This window comes from Anguilla rostrata, chromosome 2, assembly GCF_018555375.3.
Source record: "Anguilla rostrata isolate EN2019 chromosome 2, ASM1855537v3, whole genome shotgun sequence".
In the NCBI taxonomy this organism is placed as follows: domain Eukaryota; kingdom Metazoa; phylum Chordata; class Actinopteri; order Anguilliformes; family Anguillidae; genus Anguilla; species Anguilla rostrata.
The window spans coordinates 68,554,854-68,578,176 of NC_057934.1; the positions used below are offsets into that span (position 1 = coordinate 68,554,854).

At 53.6% G+C, this 23,323-nt stretch overlaps 1 protein-coding gene across 4 annotated transcripts in view; it reads right to left on the reverse strand.

Moving 5' to 3' along the window:
- Positions 1–23,323, reverse strand: part of helz (helicase with zinc finger) — an 85,090-nt gene that overhangs the window by 31,478 nt on the left and 30,289 nt on the right. For all 4 annotated transcript variants that reach the window (XM_064324271.1, XM_064324270.1, XM_064324268.1 and 1 more), the window contains exons 14-22: positions 20,626–20,805; positions 18,707–18,808; positions 18,004–18,182; positions 10,656–10,774; positions 9,218–9,363; positions 8,221–8,368; positions 7,539–7,722; positions 6,664–6,892; positions 53–257 (exon numbers count right to left, since the gene is read on the reverse strand). In XM_064324271.1, coding sequence (XP_064180341.1) covers positions 53–257; positions 6,664–6,892; positions 7,539–7,722; positions 8,221–8,368; positions 9,218–9,363; positions 10,656–10,774; positions 18,004–18,182; positions 18,707–18,808; positions 20,626–20,805 — 1,492 coding nt within the window. The remainder of the gene's footprint in view (positions 1–52; positions 258–6,663; positions 6,893–7,538; positions 7,723–8,220; positions 8,369–9,217; positions 9,364–10,655; positions 10,775–18,003; positions 18,183–18,706; positions 18,809–20,625; positions 20,806–23,323) is intronic.

A 23,323-nucleotide genomic window follows, 5' to 3' on the forward strand; every position in this document is an offset into this window, starting at 1 on the left:
AAGCAGGGTGTGTAGGAGGATGGAGAGGGGGGTTGGGGTGAGGGTCGGGTACCTTCGGGGGGGACCCCTGCTGCTTGCTGAAGCCCTGGGGGTGCTGGGGCCGAAGGGCCCGTGGGATGAACTCGGGGGCCAGGGGGTTGAGCACGTAGGTCTTCTTCAGCTCCAGGGCCTCCAGCTGCGCCTTGATCTGCTCGAAGGTGATCCCGTGCAGGCTGCTGTTCTCGTGGCAGATGGAGATGAACCGCTCCCAGAACTTCCTGCGGGACGACACACACAGGGGCACACGCGCTCTCAGTACCCTCTCCTGCTGCTCCAGGACCGGGCACGTGTGTCCCAGACCAAGGTAGGGCAACATCCAAGTGATGAGCATTATTGAATGCAATACCAGCCATCACCACCGTGTGGTGCACTGCCTCTCTTTTCCTCTTTTTTTTATTTAATTGCACTTGATGTGGTATTAAATGGCCAATCAACAGCAAGGCCATACAAGCTTCCGTGTGATCACGTGACGTGTTTTTGTCAATCACATGTAAGCCGCAAGGCCTTGCTGCTGATTGGCTGTCTTACGAACACCCAATACATAAAAGGTGGTGACATTTTTTTTTTTTACCCAGGAAGCCTTTCACGGGGGCCTCTGAAGTTTGGACGTTCGCTACCTCATCAGGTATGATTAATACTCCACATGGGGTGATGACTGCCATTGCGTTAGATTATCTCTGCGGTATATCACCCAGGCCCACCCGAAACCAGGCGCGTGTGCAACAACAGGATCACAGGCTGCCTTTCACAAAGGATCCTCGTTTAAATGAACGGCAAATGGCTCATTCTGGTGCTCGAGGCGGAATCACGTCCACGGTGCCACAACCCCATGACCAACTGCTGACAAGATTCCTTTGACAGTTCTCCCAAATCCACTGAGTCCAAAACTCACGCATTCTCCCCAGAGACGGGCTCAGACACGTCCCAAAATACGGTCCCCGGTACACAGGAAGTGTGTCACAGCGCAACCGTGTCCAGCGGGGAGACGTACGTGAGTGGCGGAGGGGTGATGGGATGGGCGGGGCTAACACACACACACACACACACACACACACACACACACACAGAGGGGCGCGCTGATTTAGAGGCGCTGTCTGTCGGCGGTAACGGCAGGGAAAGGGACGACTCCGCCGCGCGTGAATGAAAGATGAAGGGGGTGAGTTATTTGGCGGGGAGCGCCCGCGCGGGGCTCGTCAAGTTCGTCAGCAGCAGGGCTTATTCTAATAAAACTGGGCGATCGGGGGGCTGGGGGGGGGGGGGGTAGGGGGGCTGGGAAGGGATGAGTAATTCACGGATTTGCATATTTACGTAAACGCAGGCGACCTAAAGCGGAGAGCACGGGAAATAAGCCGCCAGGCGCCCGCCCGCCCGCCGCCAGGAGAGGGACAGATCCCCGCCGCTCAGCGAGCCGCTCTCCAATCTCTCCACGAGCGCCTGGGGGGGGGGACACACGCACACACAGCTGCAGAGACGCCACTCTGCGTGCACGCATCACACCGGCGCCCAGGAGCGGGGTGCGGGGGGGGCGAGCCACGGCGGAAGGGTTAGGGTTATTATTAAAAAGGAAGACCGGCTGATTGGCTCCTTCCTATCACAGAGAGACACCCCAAAATGTAAACAGGGCCAAGAGCAGCCGCAGACAGGCCAGGGGGGGGGGGAGGGGGGTGATTGATCTGCACCGGCTTGTGAAAGCTATTGTTTTTTTTACCTTTCGGCTTCTCTTCAGGCCTAATCGCCCTGAGCCTGAGACTGGGCCCCGGGTTCGACCCCCTTGCCGGTCCGCCTTCTCTGTCGATTACGTCTGCGGCATCACTCCCCCCCCCCCCCGACCCCGAATCGCTCCAAACGCAAACAAACACACCCCAGATCCATTTGCACCGCTACGCTACGCCCACTCAGTCCACTCTGAAATCAGAATATATTACAGGGATGACGCTGAGCTGGGCTGGGCTGGGCTGGGCTGGGCTGGCTGACGGTGTTCAAGCTCATTACATTACATTACATTACAGGCATTTGGCAGACGCTCTTATCCAGAGCGACGTACAACAAAGTGTATAACCATGACCAGGAACAAGTATGACGAAACCCCTAGAGAGAAGTACCGGTCCAAGTGCAGGGAACAACCGCATAGTTCAGCTTGGACCCTGAAGGTTAAACTGATTAACACTAAACAACGAGAACGGCAACAACGCAATCTATGCAGAAATACAAGCGGTAGTTAAGACTCCTCACTCCTGAGGCCGAACACTCCGTCCTCACCCCCCCACCCCACCCCCACCCGACCAGCCCTTTACCCCCCACCTCCCGCCTGGTCCGGTGGGGCCCAGCGCAGCAGCACAGGGGAGGGCTCTGACCAGGCTCCTCCTCTGTCTGCACTTTAAAAGGGGACCGTTTGATCTAGGTGAGCCCCCCGACCCCCCTCCACCCCCCCACGGCCCCTCCCCCACCCAGGCCGCCTCTAAAACAGCCCTTCCTCCCGAACTGCCCACATTGATTTAATTGGCGGCTCTTCGGGTGACATTTCCAAGCCGAGCGTTCGCAATTGGCTGACGCGCAGCGGTTGCCGTGGCGACTGGCCGGGGAGCTGGGGGAGGGCTGCTAGGAAGACTGCACGGGGAGGACAGCCTCTCCCTCTCTCTCTCTCTCCCCCTCTCTCCCTCTTCCTCCTGCCCTCTCTCTCCCTCTCTCTCTCTCTCTCTCTCTCTCTCTCTCCCTCTCCCACAAGGAGCGGTGGCTACGCCCAAATTTTGGTAACGAGAGGCCGTCTCGTCTCAGGAACAGGGGTCTAACGCTCCTCGCGCACACGCCCCTCAAAGCCAGGTCAGAGCGGCCGACGCCGCGAACACAGCCCCCCCCCCCACCCCCCACCACCCCCACCCCCATCTCAGGTTCGTCTGCTTTGGGTCACGGTCCTCCGTGCGCTTAGCCGGAAAAGCACACGCCCGCCCACCCCCCCCCCCCCCGCCCCCTAGCTAAAAGAGATCATCACCACACAGCGGCCACACCTCCCAACCCCACCTGGAGACCCGGCTGTGTGGAGCAGGATCGATATCAGACCGCCAAGAAATAACAACAACAATTATTACCGCTCTCCCGAGAATACCAAGCACCTGGGCATCCAAACACTCTGCGCTCTCGGTGCTGGGGACGCAGTCCTCAAGCACAGCCCAACCCATCCATTCTGGGGTGGGGGGGGGCAGGGAGGTCGCACCAACAGGGTGGGGGGGGGGGGGGGCAGGGTGAGTAAAAATAGAAAAAAATAATAATAATAATTTGTGTCACTACCACTGAGGATTTTCCATGTAGGAAAAATTAGAGTCATTTAATTTTTCAATGAAAGTTTTTTGGACGGGAAATTGTGAAGATGCACTGATAATGCATTAATTGTGAAGATGCACTGATAATGCATTAATTGTGAAGATGCACTGATAATGTATTAATTGTGAAGATGCACTGATAATGTATTAATTGTGAAGATGCACTGATAATGTATTAATTGTGAAGATGCACTGATAATGTATTAATTGTGAAGATGCACTGATAATGCATTAATTGTGAAGATGCACTGATAATGCATTAATTGTGAAGATGCACTGATAATGCATTAATTGTGAAGATGCACTGATAATGCATTAATTGTGAAGATGCACTGATAATGCATTAATTGTGAAGATGCACTGATAATGCATTAATTGTGAAGATGCACTGATAATGCATTAATTGTGAAGATGCACTGATAATGCATTAATTGTGAAGATGCACTGATAATGTATTAATTGTGAAGATGCACTGATAATGTATTAATTGTGAAGATGCACTGATAATGCATTAATTGTGAAGATGCACTGATAATGCATTAATTGTGAAGATGCACTGATAATGTATTAATTGTGAAGATGCACTGATAATGTATTAATTGTGAAGATGCACTGATAATGTATTAATTGTGAAGATGCACTGATAATGTATTAATTGCTCAGAGAGGCTGCCCAGGCTGATTAAATCAAAGGACAATCAGAGCATTTGCAGGATTAGACATATTTAGTAGATGCGCCCCCACTTGTGGAGAGGGAATGAATGTGGCATGCACACACAGACACACACACACACACACACCAGGAGCAATCCCTGCTTGAACGGAAGAGTACAGCAGGGGGTGGGGAGGAAGCTGTGCATTGGGGGGGCAGGGATGTGAGTGTGTGTGTGTGTGTGTGTGTGTGTGCGCGTGAGAGAGAGAGAGTCTGGGTGTGCGTGTGTGAGAGAGAGTCTGGGTGTGTGTGTGTGTGTGTGTGAGAGAGAGAGAGAGTCTGGGTGTGTGTGTGTGAGAGAGAGTCTGGGTGTGGGTGGGTGTGTGTGTGTGTGTGTGTGTGTGAGAGAGAGAGCCTGGGTGTGCGTGTGTGTGTGTGTGTGTCTGTGTGTGAGAGAGATGGAGAAAGAGACCTAGAGAGAGAGAGAGAGAGAGATGCTCACAGGCTCTGCATGTTCAACTTCCATCAGCCAGAAAAAAAAACCTTATTCCCCTCCCCCTCAGTATTCTTACAAATGAGTAAATAATATTACAACACTTTCTCGTCCAGCATTACGAAAGCTCCAATGTTTACGCGCGGGTGGGAAATGGCTGATTAGCTGGAGCTCACGCAGCTCCTGTGCGAGTGGAGCGGTTATACACAGGGAAGTCCAGACGAGGCTGCTGGGAAGCCCAAAATGCTTCGATGGTCGAGCCAGTAAGACGGAGCAGGAGAGTGATGAGTTCAGCTGCCTCCACCCCCTGCTCTACAGACCCCCTGTCACCCCTCTGCCCCCAGGCACAGTTACCCCCCAGGGTAATGCTGGCAGGGACGGTCCTATCTGCACCACTCCTGCATGTACAGCTGCCACAATCCCACAGTCACACACACGCGTACGCATGCGCGCACACACACGCACAAACACACACGCTCGCTTGCACGCACACACACAGACAGACAGCAGAGTGCTCTCCACAGCTCCCTCTCACACATGCACGCTCACACACACACACACAGGTACACGTGCAGGCTCTCACAAACACACACACAAACACACACATACACACAGCAGAGTGCTCTCTACAGTTCTCTCACTCAGACGCACATGCTCACACACACACACACACAAGCACACACATACAGCAGAGTGCTCTCTACAGCTCTCTCTCTCACACATGCACGCTCACACACACGCACACTCACACATGCACGCACACTCACACATGCACGCTCACTCACACACACACACACACAGACAGCAGTGCTCACTACTGTTCTCTCTCACACTCACACACACACGGGTACACGTGCAGGCTCTCACAAACACACACATACACACAGCAGAGTGCTCTCCATTGCTCTCTCTCTCTCTCACACACGCACAGAGCAGAGCTGTATCACACACAGGAGCATCCACACACAATCCCTCTGAAGCGCTCTCTCTCTCTCTCGTCCTCTCTCTCTCTCTCTCACACACGCACAGAGCAGAGCTGTACCACACACAGGAGCATCCACACACAATCCCTCTGAAGCGCTCTCTCTCGTCCTCTCTCTCTCTCTCTAAAAGCACCGTTGTCTGTCCAAGTCGTGCGAGCGCCAGGATTATGCAGCAGACAGGCTCACGGGCCCCCAAAAAGGCTCATTTAAAACCCGCAGCCCCTCCCTCCCAAACCGCACTGACGGATTTATAAAATCTGACAGGGAGGAGTATCCATCGCCCAGCCGAGCAGGAAAAAAAAGGTACAGGAGGTGGTGAGAGGGGACTAGACTAAAGCAGAGGACTAATAAGGATAATCCTGCAGAACGAAAGATTGCACGCGTGTGCGATTTCCAGCCCGTCCAGAAAGGCAGGGAACCCCGCAGCCCCTCTCAGTCATAAGGACGCGTGCTCGAATGACCACGTCATTCTGGCCGAGGAGAGAATGTGTGGGGGGTGTGGCAGATCGACAGGCCATCGGCTTCCTTCCCCGCACCGCTACGGACAGTGAGCCGGACTCCGGTGGGGGGGGGGTGCAGTTTGGAGCTCTCTCTCTAAGCCCACAGGAACCAGGCCAGACTGAGCGAGTCGTTCCGATACTTCAGAGAGAAATGAGTCTCTGTCACCGCGGTGATACCGTAGCGCACGTGGCGATATTGTATACAGTGTACAAGCGTACAATTACAGAGCGTAGTGCAAGTGCCAACCCAATCCCCCCCCCCTCCCCAAATCTGTTGGCCTGCCTCGTGGCTACAAGGTTGATCAAGTCGTGACGCGACCACTTTTTTCCACCAATAGCGGCTCAGCGTTTGGCACTAATCGAATTACCAACGTCAGAATGTTTTTTCTTATATCCTTCGATCACCCTGTTCGTTTCTGTCTTTTTATGTACAGCACATTGAGTTGCGCCCGCTGTCGGAAATGTGCTTTATAAATAAAGTTTGATTGATTGATTGATTGAGAAAACTTTCATTTCCTCCCTGCCGACTGATGCGATATGGACCTCCATGACCGATGGCGATTAGAAGTCTATGTAACTGACATCAAAAATTTGATGGGGCCAGTGGGTGCAGATGAGGGAGGCTAAAACAGGCCGGCTGTGTGGGGGGGGGTTTTTTCGGGGAGCGCCGGAGGCATTACCTGCAGCGGCCCACGGAGCAGAGGGCGATGGGGTCCCCCACCACGGCCACCAGGGACTGGGCGCGGGTGATGGCCGTGTTGAGCAGCTTGTAGTTGGACAGGAAGCCGTAGTCCAGGTCCTCCGTGGAGTCCTCCACCAGCTGCTCCTTCCTCTTGATGGCGGTCTGCTTGTGCTTGCAGGTGTGGCGGGTGCGCACCGTGCTCAGGAAGAGCACCCGGAACTGCTTACCTGTGGGGGGGGGGGGGGGGGGGGGGGGGGCAGACGGCCGGAGAGTTCAGACTCACAGAGGAACCAGAGAGGAACCAACAGCTGCTTAACCCAGGGGTGTCCAAGGTTACCCAAAACGGGCCTGTGGAGGGTGCAGGTTTTTGTTGTAACCCATCACTAACAAATCTACTTACTCTACTTATCAAGGTCTTGACCGTGATTACATAATCGGTAGAATCAGGTGTTTGCTCAAGCGAAATCCTGCACCCACCCCGGCCCTTTTCGGGTAAGACCGGACCGTCCCTGCCTTGACCGCAGACAGGAGAGCAGCTTCTGTGCTGCTGCTCTCTCAGTCCCCGCCTCCCGGCTGGGTGCTTCAGGACCGAAGCCTTAATCCAGCAACTTCCCTCCGGCGCACTCTATTAGCAGAGCGCGGTATTAGCGGGTGGCTCTGAGACCGCCATTCGCTCGCGTGGGATTAATCCCCCAGCGCCGGAGCCGCCAGCGCTAAGCGCTAATAAGCACGGCCGCGTGGCGCGCGGGGGGGATTGTTCCGGAAGCCTTTCATCCCAAAAGTCTGAGTGTGAAGCAGCTCCGAACTGCGGCTGATTCCGGGACGCGCTCCTGGGTCGCGCTTAGCCCCGCCCCACCCCACCCCCCCGCTCACCCTGCACGTTGAGCACCCGCTCCACGCTCACTTCGGGCATCCTCTTCTTGCGCAGCTCGGCGCGGATGCGGAACACCTGGTCGGCGTAGGGGGACACCACCCCGATGCTGCCCTCGTCCAGCTTGCCCCAGGCCACCGGCCACTTCTTCCGCATCTCCTCCACCCGCTCCACGATCTCAAACACCTGCGGGGGGGGGGGGGGAGCGCCGCCGTCAGCAGGGCACTTTCCACAGCGCCCGGCGACGCCCGCGTCTCGCACAAAAAACACAGCGCCCACGCCCGGTGCCAGGGGGGGCAGAGTGTGCCAGGGCATTTCCACCACACACGGTCACAAAGGAGGGCCATGATGCCTGCCTGTGCTCAGCACTGAGGGCCATGATGCCTGCCTGTGCTCAGCACTGAGGGCCATGATGCCTGCCTGTGCTCAGCACTGAGGGCCATGATGCCTGCCTGTGCTCAGCACTGAGGGCCATGATGCCTGCCTGTGCTCAGCACTGAGGGCCATGATGCCTGCCTGTGTTCAGCACTGAGGGCCCTGATGCCTGTGTGTGTTCAGCACTGTGCTCAGCACTGAGGGCCCTGACGCCTGTGTGTGCTCAGCACTGTGCTCAGCACTGAGAGCCCTGACGCCTGTGTGTGGGAGAGGGAGCGCTCAGGATGGGGCCTGGCGGTAGGGGGGTACCTCGGCGTTGTTGTAGTAGGCGGTGCTGTTCTTCTCCTGCACGTCCTCCCCCCTCGCAGTGAAGAAGGTCAGGGGGTAGAAGTCCTTGTGTGAGGGCTGCTTCCCGCTGGCCATCAGCTTGCCATCGTAGAACAGCTCCGACGTGTAACTGGGGGGGGGGGGGGGGGGGGGGGGGGGGGGGGGGGGGGGCCACAGGGCCTCTTAATGTTCACGCTCTTTAAAGGTCATTTCTGCAATCTGCATTTTTCGCTAAGTCACATGACCACACCACAGCATGTAAAGCAAGAAATAACACACTTCAGTAAACACAATTCGTTTTTTTTTTTGGGGTCAAAAATGTCCCAACCTGCAGCCTAACGTCTCGCTTCCCTCACACGCTCTGTGGTTGAGTAACAAACTTCTGCCAGACAAATGTGTGTAAAAAGAACTTAAAAAATGAAAAAAAAAACGAGAGTGAGAAGAGTTTGTGTGTGATAATAATCAGAATGTGTTGGGAACCGGAAGCATGAAGTCGGTCGCACCGCACTGAGGAAGTGCAAGACTTCGAGCGAACACAAACCCATCCTGTTCTTTTTTTTTTTTTTGGTTTTTTTTTTGACACACAGCTTTCTGCAAAGCTCGCCGATAACATCAAGAACTGTATGGAAATCAGTTTCGCGGGTAATGAATATGCAGATTTTATGCAAAACGAACCAAGAGAAACAGACGCCGAGGGTTTTTTTTTTTCTTTTTCTTTTTCCTTTTTCTATTTGCGAAGGACGAAACATCGCACCGACACGGTACTAATTACCATTTAAACGCCTGAGCAGGCAGACCAAGGTCACTCCACTCTCTCACCGACTCCCAAGAGGCACGAGAACCTTGGAAGGGTCGCGGCTACACCGCCGCGTTCTGGCCAGGCCCCGCCCCCCCGCGGCCTCGGACGGGGACGGGGTTGGGGGCGGGGCTGAGGGCGTGGCCAGGGGCGGGGCCGGGACACCAGGAAGCTCACACCTACTTGATGATGGCCTCGTGGGAGCGGTAGTTCTCGCACAGCAGGATGCGGCAGGGGTACTCGGCCGGGTAGTGCTCGTACAGCCGGTCCAGCAGCGACACGTGCAGGTTCCTCTCCCGGGCGAACTCGCTGTACACGAAGGGGCTGAGCTGGAGGACAGAGGGGGGGCGGGGGGGGAGAGTGGGCGGGGTCAGCGGGCGGTTCGGCAGCACCCCAAACCCGATGCAGTGTTACCGCACGCCGCCCACCGCAAGGCCGTCTCTCTGGTAGGACAAGAGACGGCGCAGAAACCGTGAAACTCATCCTCCTACGGGAATGGAACGGCACGACCGAGCCCTGCACCAATCACAGCGCAGTGCGATGTCATCGGTGCAACACAACCCGCCCGGCGTGGGCCGTTTCTCAGATACCGCAGTTTGCTGGACGGGAATAATCCATACAAGCTCAAAACTAGATGTCGGATTTTCACACTTCAGCTGGGAGACTGCTGTATCTTTTTTAAAAAATAAAAAAAAAAACAGTAATGCAGTTTGGAAGAAATGTAGTTTTAAAAAAAAGTAAATTGACAGAAAGCGAACAAAGGCTGGTCTAATTAAGCAATTGCTGAGGTCGGCATAAACACCACCCGGGAACTGAGATTGACACTGCTGCCCTTCGCCATTTAAGGAGCCCCCCCCCCCCCACCCCCCACCGCCCCCCCCCCCACGCTGTTTAATCCAGCCAACGGACAACAACAGCTCCCACTCCCACTCTGTCCGCCAATTCAACAGCAGCGCAACAGCACACAGGAAATAATGAAGACTGGAGGTGACAGCCACGAAAAAGGGAGAAACAAAAGGGGCTCCCTGTAACCCCCGGCGACGGGCCGGCCGCACGAAGACAGCAGATCGAGAAGCGCGAAAGGAGAGGAAGACTGAGGGGAGAGGCCGCCGCGAAGAGCTTCTCATCTGCGGGGGGAATCCGTCCCGAGGAGGGGGGGGGGACTTCGGTGATTTTTGGAGGTTCTGGGAGCCATCTTTTCTGCCCCCCACCCCCACCCCCACCCCCACCGGCTGCTAATTAAAGGCCGTGGCCTGAAATGGCGCCTTTACCGCCCGGCTCAGCTCTTGGGTGGGCCCTGCCGGGGCACACGCTCAGCTCCGAAGAGAGGACATGGGAGGGGCCCAGCCCAAATACACACCCCCCCCACCCACCCACCCAACCCCCCCTGCTGTCAGGTTCAAAGGGGCCTCCTTTAAATCCATCATCAAATGGACGCCAACAAAACAGAACCCAGCATCGCCCACCTAGTTAAACCCAGCATCCTTCACCCGTTACACAGCCAGGGCAACGGGAGGAGCACGTAATGCACTTATAATTCTGGCAACAACAAAAAAAAAAAAAAACGTTACCATTTTACGCTTTTGAATCAAGAAGCCCGACTCCGCCTCCCAGGCCTTACCTGCATGTGGTCTCCCGCCAGGACGATCCGGGTGCTCCTGCTGGCCAGGGCGAACGGCATGATGGTCTCGCACTCCATGGCCTGGGCCGCCTCGTCCAGCAGGATGTGGGAGAACAGGCCTGTTCGGGACGGAGAGGCACAACCTTCGCATCATTCATCACGCTCACCTGGACAAACAACCTTTGCCCGGTAAACGCTTAAATAAACAGGGCTCTGCATTTACTGAAGCAAGTCGGGTGGAGGCATCTTGGGACGGAAGGCGCAAGCTAGAGCCGATCTCCACCGGAGATGTGAACCCGCAAACCCTCGAAGCTGCAATGCCCCCCTCCCACTTCCAGGAGCAGATGAGATATTCATGAACGCTGGTGCTTCTCGCGCTTAGAAATATGGATTTCGGCGAGGCTGAAGCCCTTCGGCCCGCTGTGCCAAAGCGTGGGGGTGGGGGGGGGGGGGGGGTCACGGGCAATCGAGCGGGGCGCGGAGCGGCAGCAAAACAAATCGCCCCGCGCCGGGCGCTATTAAACCATCCACAGGCCGCCCCTGGGGGGGGGGGGGGCTACGCATTCAGAGCAGCCATCATCACAGGGGCTTTTTATAAAACATGCGCATGAAACGCGATAAACACGTGCACTTTTATGACCCGCGGTATCAAAGCGCCCGCTAGCTAGCGCCATCCGTCCTGACTCTTCACTGCTAATTGGCCATTCATAGTTAAAAAAAATAAAAAAAGACATTACAACTTCCTCTGTAATAGGGTAGCGGTGAGATCAGTCTTGTGTGCGCTGCCTGCTTAGTCAAGCTCGAGAGAGGACTTCTGCTGCGAGCTGCGTATGAAACCACAGGGTGTACGCACACCGCGTCGGCGTGGCGACCGTATATTTTATGCAGGGTCTAAAAGTTCAAGGCAATTTGCAGCTTTTTTTCCAGAGGCCCATATTACTCTATTCACTGGCTCTCAAAGCAAGTAAACACTACACAGTTTTTAAAAAAAGTAATAAAACGGCCCAAAAGTTTCCTGCGAGCGAAGGTGACGGGCATAATGAGCAGGCTGCAGCAGAATGAAGGAAGCGTAGCTAACACACCAAACCCGTTTTACGATCAGGACAATCGCTACACGTGTCACTAGGGCTGGACTCAGCCCACTGAGGAACCTCCTGCTCCCCCCCTCCTTAGTCTGGCTCCCTACCCCCCGACTCGCCCACAGCCCCCCCCCCCCCCAGGGAGTTCTCCCAGCCAATCAGGCCTCTGGATAGCATTAAGGGGGTTTCAGGCCAGGTTAAACTGTGAAACAAATTAACATAACACAACATAATGGCGAGAGCAGGCCGTTCAGCTGAACAGAGCTCGGCCAGTTTCCTGACTAAACTGTACCAAGCGGTCCGATTACGTTCAGACTAGACGGTATCAAACACCGCATCAAGCCCAGAGTTTCTGCCTCTGCTGCGTGACCTGACAGGCTATTCCACACACAGACCACTCTCTGCGTGAAATCTTTTTTGTTTCACTAATGTCTCTACGAAATTTACCTTTTGCCAATTTCTATTTTTGTCCCCTCGAAGAGAACTCAACCTGAACAATCTCTTGTTGTTCACTTTGTTGATCCCCTCTGTGAATTCAAAAGCCTCAATCATACCACCCCCGAGTCTCCTTTTACTTAAGCTTGAGGAGATTAAGCATCTTAAGTCAATTTTGCCACAAAATCTTTGGAAAATGCTCTAAATAAAGAAAATGTTATCGATTGATTGATTGATGGCACGAGGATGTCACGACCATGAAGGCGATCACTAAGTGATGCATTCATACAAGATGATAGGCTTCAATTCTATGTGTGTGTGACTGTGTGTGTGATGTTGTGTGATTGTGCTGTGGTGATTTGTGTGGGTGGTGGCGTGTGCGGTCTGTGTGTGTGTGTAATGTATTGTGTGTGCGTGTGTATGCGTGTGTGCGCGTGCAATGTTTCCATAACACGCCTAGCCAACAGGGAAAGCAGCTTTAAATAAATGTAAATACACTTAAACTCCGCACTGCTCTCTTCCCCAACTGGGCAGAGGAGCAGACACATAAACCAGTCCACTTCAGAATCTTCCGGCACCCCGCCCCCCCCCGGCTCCTCCGGCTCCTCCACCCCCCCCCCCCCCCCCCGGCTTCCTTTCAAACGCTGGATTAAGAGAGAGGAGGGAGCCGTGAACCCAATTCAGCCATCCATCACTACAAAGATCCACAACTTTCTTCTCTTTTTTTTTTTTATGTCTTCCAGCACGTGCTTCCAGACAACTGCTGAATAAGTCATAGCGACTCACCTGGCACCTAAAGTGTAACAAAATAAAGGACGTCGCCGATGAAAGATTTGATTTGGTGACAAATCTCCTGCATTATGCCGTTTGATTTGTTTGGTACACGGCTCCAGCAGTCCCCGCAACCCTGTCCAGGACACGTGGGTACAGATAACGGATGGTTGACTTGTTTTGTATAAGTAACTGGCTCACGGGTGAGCGTGCATGAGAGTACTCCACAGTCTCCGCTCCCAGGCTCCCTCACCAGACAAAGGGGGCGCAAGTGATGATTCAGTCACGCCCATAATTTGAAAAAAATGAAGCTCAATGCAGTTTTTATGGCTGCCTTGTGATGGACTGACGGCCTGTCCCAGGGTGCATTCCTGCCTCTCCCCCAATGCACGCTGGGATAGGCTCCAGCACGCCCTGCGACCCAGCCCAGGATAAGCGAGGATGGATGGATGGATGGATGGATGGATGGATGGATGGATGGATGGATGGATGGATGGATGGATGGATGGATGGATGGATGGATGGATGGATGGATGGATGGATGGATGGATGGATGGATGGATGGATGGATGGATGGATGGATGGATGGATGGATGGATGGTCTTTATGGCTTTATTCGGGTCTATAGTCATGACAATGTGGGAAAAAGCCGGTTAAGTTGCACGTGTCCATTAGCACAATGCTAGCGCACTGATAATGTGGATATAAATTAGAATTCCACACAGTAAGATACAAACCAGCTTGGTGTGCATAGAGAAGAATATATCGCAGGTTAGGAATACGGAACGATACAATTTGCATAGACTAGCATTCTCTGCTTTTTTTTATTTTCCCAGAGATTCTAGGATTTGCATAAGGTTCTGATAGCCTGAAGTAGGTTGCAGCCCATAAAAGGATTTCTAAACAGCCTGCATGCATTAGAACAGGTCTAAAAGGCTTTTTCATACTGTATACCATAAAGACCATAAAAGGGGGGGGACGCATTATATTTTTTGAATTCGCGGCGAAGCCTGGCTACGCTTTCGGCTGCGCCCGTGTGAGCGTCCTGCTCAGTGGGAAAAAAAGGGAGAGCTCCAAATCTGAAAGGCCGCGCGAGCAGCGGGAAGATAAAACCGCATAATACATGACAGAGAGAGACCAGAGCGTCCGTACGCAGAGAGAGAGAGACCAGAGCGTCCGTAAAGAGAGAGAGAGACCAGAGAGTCCGTAAGCAGAGAGAGAGACCAGAGAGTCCGTAAGCAGAGAGAGAGAGACCAGAGCGTCCGTAAGCAGAGAGAGAGAGAGACCAGAGAGTCCGTAAGCAGAGAGAGAGAGAGACCAGAGAGAGACCAGAGCGTCCGTAAGCAGAGAGAGAGACCAGAGCGTCCGTAAGCAGAGAGAGAGAGAGACCAGAGAGAGAGACCAGAGCGTCCGTAAGCAGAGAGAGAGAGAGACCAGAGAGTCCGTAAGCAGAGAGAGAGAGACCAGAGCGTCCGTAAGCAGAGAGAGAGACCAGAGTGTCCGTAAGCAGAGAGAGAGACCAGAGTCCGTAAGCAGAGAGAGAGAGAGACCAGAGCGTCCGTAAGCAGAGAGAGAGAGAGACCAGAGCGTCCGTAAGCAGAGAGAGAGAGAGACCAGAGAGTCCGTAAGCAGAGAGAGAGAGACCAGAGCGTCCGTAAGCAGAGAGAGAGACCAGAGTGTCCGTAAGCAGAGAGAGAGACCAGAGAGTCCGTAAGCAGAGAGAGAGAGACCAGAGTGTCCGTAAGCAGAGAGAGAGACCAGAGCGTCCGTAAGCAGAGAGAGAGAGACCAGAGCGTCCGTAAGCAGAGAGAGAGAGACCAGAGCGTCCGTAAGCAGAGAGAGAGACCAGAGCGTCCGTAAGCAGAGAGAGAGAGAGACCAGAGCGTCCGTAAGCAGAGAGAGAGAGAGACCAGAGCGTCCGTAAGCAGAGAGAGAGAGACCAGAGAGTCCGTAAGCAGAGAGAGAGAGAGACCAGAGAGAGAGACCAGAGCGTCCGTAAGCGAGAGAGAGAGACCAGAGCGTCCGTAAGCAGAGAGAGAGAGACCAGAGAGTCCGTAAGCAGAGAGAGAGACCAGAGAGTCCGTAAGCAGAGAGAGAGAGAGACCAGAGAGAGACCAGAGAGTCCGTAAGCAGAGAGAGAGAGAGACCAGAGAGAGACCAGAGAGTCCGTAAGCAGAGAGAGAGACCAGAGCGTCCGTAAGCAGAGAGAGAGAGAGACCAGAGAGAGAGACCAGAGCGTCCGTAAGCAGAGAGAGAGACCAGAGAGTCCGTAAGCAGAGAGAGAGAGACCAGAGTCCATAAGCAGAGAGAGAGAGACCAGAGAGAGACCAGAGAGTCCGTAAGCAGAGAGAGAGAGAGAGAGAGACCAGAGCGTCCGTACGCAGAGAGAGAGAGACCAGAGCGTCCGTAAAGAGAGAGAGAGACCAGAGTCCGTAAGCAGAGAGAGAGAGCCAGAGGCCGTAGAAAGCAGAGAGACGAGAAGAGACCAGAGGCAGTAGAGCAGAGCGTCCGTAGAGAGACGAGAGAGAGAGACCAGAGAGTCCGTAAGCAGAGAGAGAGACCAGAGAGTCCGTAAGCAAGAGAGAGAGACCAGAGAGTCCGTAAGCAGAGAGAGAGAGAGCCAGAGAGAGACCAGAGAGTCCGTAAGCAGAGAGAGAAGAGACCAGAGAGGAGACAGAGAGCGAAGAGAGACCAGAGAGAGACCAGAGAGGCCGTAAGCAGAGAGAGAGAGAGAGAGAGACCAGAGCGTCCGTAAGCAGAGAGAGAGAGAGAGAGAGAGACCAGAGAGAGAGACCAGACAGTCCGTAAGCAGAGAGAGAGACCAGAGCGTCCGTAAGCAGAGAGAGAGACCAGAGCGTCCGTAAGCAGAGAGAGAGACCAGAGCGTCCGTAAGCAGAGAGAGAGAGAGACCAGAGAGAGAGACCAGAGCGTCCGTAAGCAGAGAGAGAGAGAGACCAGAGAGTCCGTAAGCAGAGAGAGAGAGAGACCAGAGAGAGACCAGAGCGTCCGTAAGCAGAGAGAGAGAGACCAGAGCGTCCGTAAGCAGAGAGAGAGAGAGACCAGAGAGTCCGTAAGCAGAGAGAGAGAGAGACCAGAGAGAGACCAGAGCGTCCGTAAGCAGAGAGAGAGACCAGAGCGTCCGTAAGCAGAGAGAGAGAGAGACCAGAGAGAGAGACCAGAGCGTCCGTAAGCAGAGAGAGAGAGAGACCAGAGAGAGACCAGAGCGTCCGTAAGCAGAGAGAGAGAGAGACCAGAGAGGCCGTAAGCAGAGAGAGAGAGAGACCAGAGAGAGACCAGAGCGTCCGTAAGCAGAGAGAGAGAGAGACCAGAGCGTCCGTAAGCAGAGAGAGAGAGAGAGCAGAGAAACTCAAAGTACATTCTGTTATGACATTACATTATGAAATGTTGCAACAAGAATTTGCTCATAAAAAAGGGGCAAGGAAAGTGTAAATTATTAGTGTACGCTCGCTCAGCCCTCAGTACCATCTCAGCTTTCGATCAAAGAATCCTGAACGTTTTCCAACCAGTCAGGAGCTCATGTTTACGAAGAAAAACATGAAACCATATTAAAACACAGGCAAGTCAAGCAAAGTCGATAATGTGGAAAATTAATCCATGGTTTGTGTAATTACAGGGTCTCAGTGAAAATTAGATGACTAACCTAATGCAAAATTAATTCTAATAAAAAGGCATTATGAATAAATTAGGCATTATGAATAAATAATGTAAAAGGGTTGCACTGAACTTTAACAACATAAATATTACCTTCACTATAGTCTGCCAACGTCAAATAAAATGTAAACTAGCTGCCGCCTAAACTGTGGTCAGAGAGAAATGCCTCTGTTTGATTAAAGAACCGAAGAAGAGACTGTTCTTAACCACGTGACCGACGGACGATCGCATCCCAGCATCCTCCGGGACGACACTAAAAACCAACACGCCATTAAACAGGCCATTCAAAGGAATGATGTACAAGAACAATCTAACAGTCTCTGCGTTCCGCTGGAGAAGAGTGGGGGGGTGGGGGGGTGGGGGGGTGAAAAAGCTCTGGCCTTTATTAGCTGGCCGTGTTTATGGTGAAGGCGCTGATCTTTTACTGTTCGCGCGGGACCAGCGGCCAGGCGTCGCGGAGCCAGCAGAGCTGGAGACTCACATTAGCGTACCTGCTAGCTCTCATCTGGCTGGAGAATCACATTAGCGTACCTGCTAGCTCTCATCTGGCTGGAGAATCACATTAGCATACCTGCTAGCTCTCATCTGGCTGGAGAATCACATTAGCATAGCTGCTAGCTCTCATCTGGCCAACGACTGGTGGAAGTCAGAGGAAGGCGAGGGGCGTGGACAGGAGTTCACAGTAACATGGCACCCCCGACCCCACCCCCCCATTACCGCACACAGACGCGTAGCTTCGGAACGCAAAACGCTCAGAAACGGGCCGAGATTTTTATTTTTTATTTTTTATTTTTTTTTGGAGGAGACGGCACAGGAAATAAAAACCCAGAAGCGAAGCGAAGCAGGAAAAGCACTCCGGTCCGCGGCGCACGAGCTTTCGCGGCGCGCGGTTTCGTTGGCGCGGCGACGGAGTCACGGCTCCCCGACGCCTCGTTTGAATCAGATTTTCATCAGCGGCGAACGCGCCGGCAAAGGACGACGGAACGGGAGCTAATGATGTAAAGCGCATTAGAGAGGCAGATGGTGTTTCCAGGCAACAGACAAACCTCTCGGCTGACGCATCAGAGGCAGTTATTAGCTCGCGCCGACAAACCGCTTTGGCTCTAATGTCTTTTCGCCGACTTTAATAAGTTTCTTCTTCAAGGGACGTCTCCTGTCCGCGTCATTACAACAACAACAAAAAAAAAAAACCTTCTCTGACCCGAAGCTCGAGGCCGTTTGGACCCAAGCTCGGGCGAGAGCGGGCATCTCCACTGACACCGCTATCTCCGGGCGAGAGCGGGCATCTCCACTGGCACCAATATCTCCGCTGCACACTCACAGACTGGAAAAAAATTCTAATCTTCCGGAAAGTTCCGGGGAGAGGGGTTCCGGACGCTGCGGCCACTCACCGGGCTCCAGGTCCAGCTGGCACAGGTACTGGGAGGTGCTGAGGGTCACCACCACCACCCTGTGCTTGAGGATGTCCTCCCGCTCCGGCATCTGGAAGGTGAACTGCGTGCTGGAGATCAGGCAGTACTGCTGCACCAAGGGGTGCACCGTCTTCACCCACCGGTTCCGGAAGTAAACCCTGTGGGGGGGTGGGGGGTGGGGGGGGGGGGAGGGGGAGGAGCAAAGCCGTGGTCACGCCCTCGGGCCGAGTGGACATCATCATCATCATCATCATCATCATCATCATCAGCAGCAGGGCCGGTCAATGAGACTCACTCATCCAGGTAATTGGGGATGTAGTGACCATAGCTCAGAATCGACCGGTCTGCGGTGACCAATGGGGAGCCCCGTTAGGGCAGCAGACACACCCAGAGCAGACATATCAATATGCGAAGTCAGCCGTTTTTTTGTTTTTTCTCCCCAGAAAATCTCAGCCGAAATAGAGGACGCACAACCCAATTCCCCCACGTTCCTCCGTGACAAACTACCCACGTTAACAAAATGTCACCTCTGTACCGACGTGCGATGATTCAATTTGTTTATTTCGTAGCTGGACACCACACCAAACACACTGCAACGAGCAGCTCACCGCACTGGTGAGATGCAACGGATCTGTGCTGCTTAAACATCCCAGACCTGCGCGGGGGACCGCTGAGCACTCACCTGAGAGGCCGAGCGTGGGGATTGCCTGCTTCCACGTACGGGTGAAGGTAATCCTTTATGTACAGATCAGCAGCGCTGTTGGAGTGGGTACAAATGAGGACCCTGGGAAGACAAAAATAACTATTTTATACGGCGGCCACTTAAGTTCTTGAAAGTTTCTGCTCTACGATCCGAAAATCCGCTTAACTGCGCTGAGAAAGCAACGGTCGCTTAATTTCCCTACATTTCCAACAAGAAACTTTTTTATAAAATAATTTGATTTATAAATTCGGCCGATTTGGCTCCGCAGTCCGCAACTTTAGATGTGTAATCAAACAATTCAACCGCGGTTAAAGTGAAGATTTTGTTCTTTAGAAAGTGGACATAAAAAGTTCTGTAATGAAAACAAAATGTTTTAAAACACCCTTTAATAAAAGCCGAATGTGAAATTTAAACATTTGAATTGTTCGAGATTACAAAATCAACAACTGCGGAGCACAGAGCCAAATCAAGAATATGAATATGTCCGTCCTAAACATTATGGAGGGTATGGAGGGTATACTGTTGCATTAACAAACAGGGGGTCAGGGAGTTCGTAATATTCTACAGAATCGCACGAACACACCGCCCTAATTCAATACTGGCAGAATGGACCTTACAGAAAACAGTGATGTCATTCATCATATTAAATAGTGCCGTTTGCAGCTCTGTGCATGCAGAGCATTAATCAGGCCGGATCTCCATAAAAGGGCATGTCCTCTATACACACTCTCAATGAAGGGCCCCATCCAATTCACTGGCAGCGCCATTTTAAATATCCGTCATTTATGTTTTCTATACAATATTCAAGGCATCCATCAGAACAGTTAGGATCGTATGGTGCTATAATGCAATAACCCGTTACAAAAATATATTTTCTTCCATACGTTCACGAGTTAAGGCTAAACATAACATTCATTTTTAGTACTGCACAACCGGCATACCCCACCATCCGTTCTCTTAGCCGATCAAACTTCATTTCATGGTTGAGAATCTGCTCACGTGAGGGTCTGAATTCAGGGAGGTGTGTGGTTCAGGGCACTCCTATTCAAACCCTCTCCCCACACACTGACTGCGCAGTTCTACACACCGGGTCCTCCCTCCCATCGTCCACAAGGTGCTCCAACAGCTACCTCACATTAAGGCCGAATTGCCCTTCTTTTTTTCTCTTCCAATACCTGTCCTAATGGCCCATTTAAACCACTGTTCCGCTTCATTAAAGCCAATTCGCTGTATGTTTAAAAGCCCATTTGCGTTACAGTAAAAACACAGTTTGAATTGACTCACCGTAATAAAATAATGCTCAGGTAAACGTTAGTGTGTGTGCAGCGAGTCCTGCTGAGCTGCGCTGTGAGACAGCGGCCTGCGCTCTGACTCACCTGCGCTGTGAGACAGCGGCCTGCGCTCTGACTCACCTGCGCTGTGAGACAGCGGCCTGCGCTCTGACTCACCTGCGCTGTGGGACAGCAATCTGCCCTCTGACTCACCTGCGCTGTGGGACAGCAATCTGCGCTCTGACTCACCTGCGCTGTGGGACAGCAATCTGCGCTCTGACTCACCTGCGCTTCCGGCTCACCTGCGCAGTGAGACAGCGGCCTGCGCTCCGACTCACCTGCTCTGTGAGACAGGGCTCTGACTCGCCTGCGCTGTGGGACAGCTCTCTGACTCACCTGCGCTGTGGGACAGCTCTCTGACTCACCTGCGCAGTGGGACAGCTCTCTGACTCACCTGCGCTGTGGGACAGCTCTCTGACTCACCTGCGCTGTGAGACAGCAGCCTGCGCTCTGACTCACCTGCGCTGTGAGGCAGCAACCTGCGCTCTGACTCACCTGCGCTGTGAGACAGCGGCCTGCGCTCTGACTCACCTGCGCTGTGAGACAGCGGCCTGCGCTCTGACTCACCTGCTGTCTGGCTGCTTGAGGATGTGCTTGACCGCCTGTGCCAGCGTGAAGGTCTTGCCCGTGCCGTAGGGCCCGATGATGAGCACGGGGGGCAGCTGGATGGACAGGGGCGTGGTGATGGCCAGGATGGCCTCCTTCTGCTTGGCGTTGAGCCGCGGGTCCAGCTGCTCGTCCCACTGCCTGCGGGGCGGGGCGGGGCGGAGAGAGGAGGGGAGGATGGGAGATGAGCGAGGCCACACGGTCCCCCAACACCCACCCCAACCTACCCTACCCCACCGTGTTTGGGGCCCACATACATTCACTCTGAGGCGCAGAAGGTTTCGGGACTTTTGACCGAGGTCAAGACGGTTAGCCGCGCTCGATTCCTCTGGTTTTTACGGCTTTGCCGGGTGACAAACGGGCGTGCTGCGCGAGGCCTCCCCCCCCCGAGGCTGGGTGTCGGGGGGGGTCCCCCCTCAGATAAGTGGAGCAGGCACAGACTGAGCCTGCTCGGCAGAGGGGGCGAGGGCGGGCCAATCAGATCGGCATCGCCGATCGATACGGCTCGGGAGGCGCAGGGCTCAGCGGCCGAGCGCTCCTCCTGCAGGAGGCGCGGGAGGAGGAGAGGAGAGGAGAGGGGGGGTAACAGAGGAGCAGGAGCAGGAGCGAGGGTCCAGCCACCGCCATCGAAAACCGCCGCCGCCGCCGCCATGCCTCCTGATCAAAGCCCCGTCCCCTGGACCGCAGGTGGGAGGCTGGGGCACGCTAATTAGGCCCCCCCGCCCCCCGCCAGGCCGGAGCGTGCCGATGGAAGGAACCCGGGGGGGGGGTGCACGCTTATTAATTAGCAGCGGGAACCACAGCCCGCACCTTCCACTGTTTAAGCAGAGCTCCGATTTTTTAAAAATGGGCCCTCAGCCGTGCAGTTTAAGGGGTGAGGCTGATTTACTTCACAGGTAGTCTGACTCACGGGATATAGACTGTGGGTATAAGCCTGCCATTGGCCGACTATTTCAGTCGGAATTCTCCCCCCCCATTTCCGCTATCTGCGTGTTGCCGTTTTTTGCGAGTGCACCGTCGCTGCATCCTGGGCTTAGCACCGCCCCTAGACGATTGTGATTGGTTTAAAGAAATACGAACAAGCCAGAGCGTTTTTTTTCCCCCCCTATTCCGTAACGATAATGGGTTGAGCCAGACTGTGTGTGATTACCGCACACCAGGAGGTCTAATTGATGAGCCAATTTAACAATCAAATGTTTGATTTTTTGATTGGGGTTTTTTTTTTTTTTTGTGTGAGTTAAAGCAGTTCTGCCAGTTCGCTGAGCTACGCAGGAAGCTGGCAGTCCTCTTCACAATCTCAGCCTGCTCAGGGTTAAGCAGCAGGGCTAAGGGTTAAGACTGCGTCGTGGAACAGGAGTGGCATTCAGCTTTCCCACCACGAACGTGCCGAGCTTCGTCTTCATGCAACCGGGGGGGGGGCGGGGGGTCAGTCAGTCCCATGGCTCCCCAATGAAATGAACAGCGTGAACGCGTCCATGTACGCTAAGCGGTTTAGCAATTATTAACATCTCTCACCTGCTACGGGACTACGGATGAAAATGAGCTCCTGAGCTAACTCTGGCGCTGTACCATTTGACGCAAGTGCGAAAATGTTGATTACTGTGTGTTGTCCCTTTTAAATAAATAAATAAATAAATAAATAAATAAATAAATAAATAAAATCTGAGGTGCTAACGCATTAGTCCACCGATAAGGCATCGGAGAGAACAGCACTGATTCATTCGCTTGGCGGGCACCTTGATGTAGAGCAATCCACTGCGCGCGGCTCGTTTTTCGGATTATGAATTTATACAAGCAGATATTTATTGAAGTAATCGAAGTTAATCGCAGTACCCTGGCTCACGGGGGCAATAGCAGGGCTATTATAGCATAGCTGGGAACCAAACCCACAGCCGCTCAGGAACACGCCAAGTTTCTTAATCACTCCACTAATAGCTCATTTACTATATCCCACGAGACACGACTGCAACCATTTTGTGGTTGTACTGCGCTACACACAGCCTGTGAGACTAGCTGTGTGTCACAGTGCATCAGCAATTCTCCGTCAGAGAGTTCGCTTTTATTTTTGGCTGGACCGCAACAGCGGGACCAGCCCTAAAAACACGAATGTCTGTGACTGACTGAGTGAGTGTGACTGAGTGAGTGATGAGTGAGTGATTACACCATGCCGATTGTACACCTGTGGTCGGCACTATAGTAAGTAATGGCTGAATAGCGCTTTACCACCACCATTGGTCGGGTGGTCTGCCAGACCATCCAGCGTAACTCACGCCGTGTTTGACCCTGAGTCTTGTGTTTGCTTGTTTTGTTTTTTGTTTTTTTTGGCGGGCCAAAGCTGCCCCCGTCCCCTTTTTGGGCACACACTGAACCTCGTCGTCTCACCGCTGAGCCGTCAGGCGGGACGGAGGAAGCCGGAGACCCTGAGCGCCAGCGGGGCAGCGGGCGGAGCAGGCGAAACCTGTCGGGCCGTCGGCGAGTCACAGCAGCGCAACGGGACGTCCGTCCCCAAACAAACACCCTCTATCTCTGCTCTCAGAACCCACATTCACTTCTTACACACGCAGTTCAGAACGCACGCGAAACGCACTCCATTCCAGTTTCACAGGAGGCCACTGCCTGGCCTGGCCTTGGCCCACGTTGGGTTTAAAGTGTAGCTCTG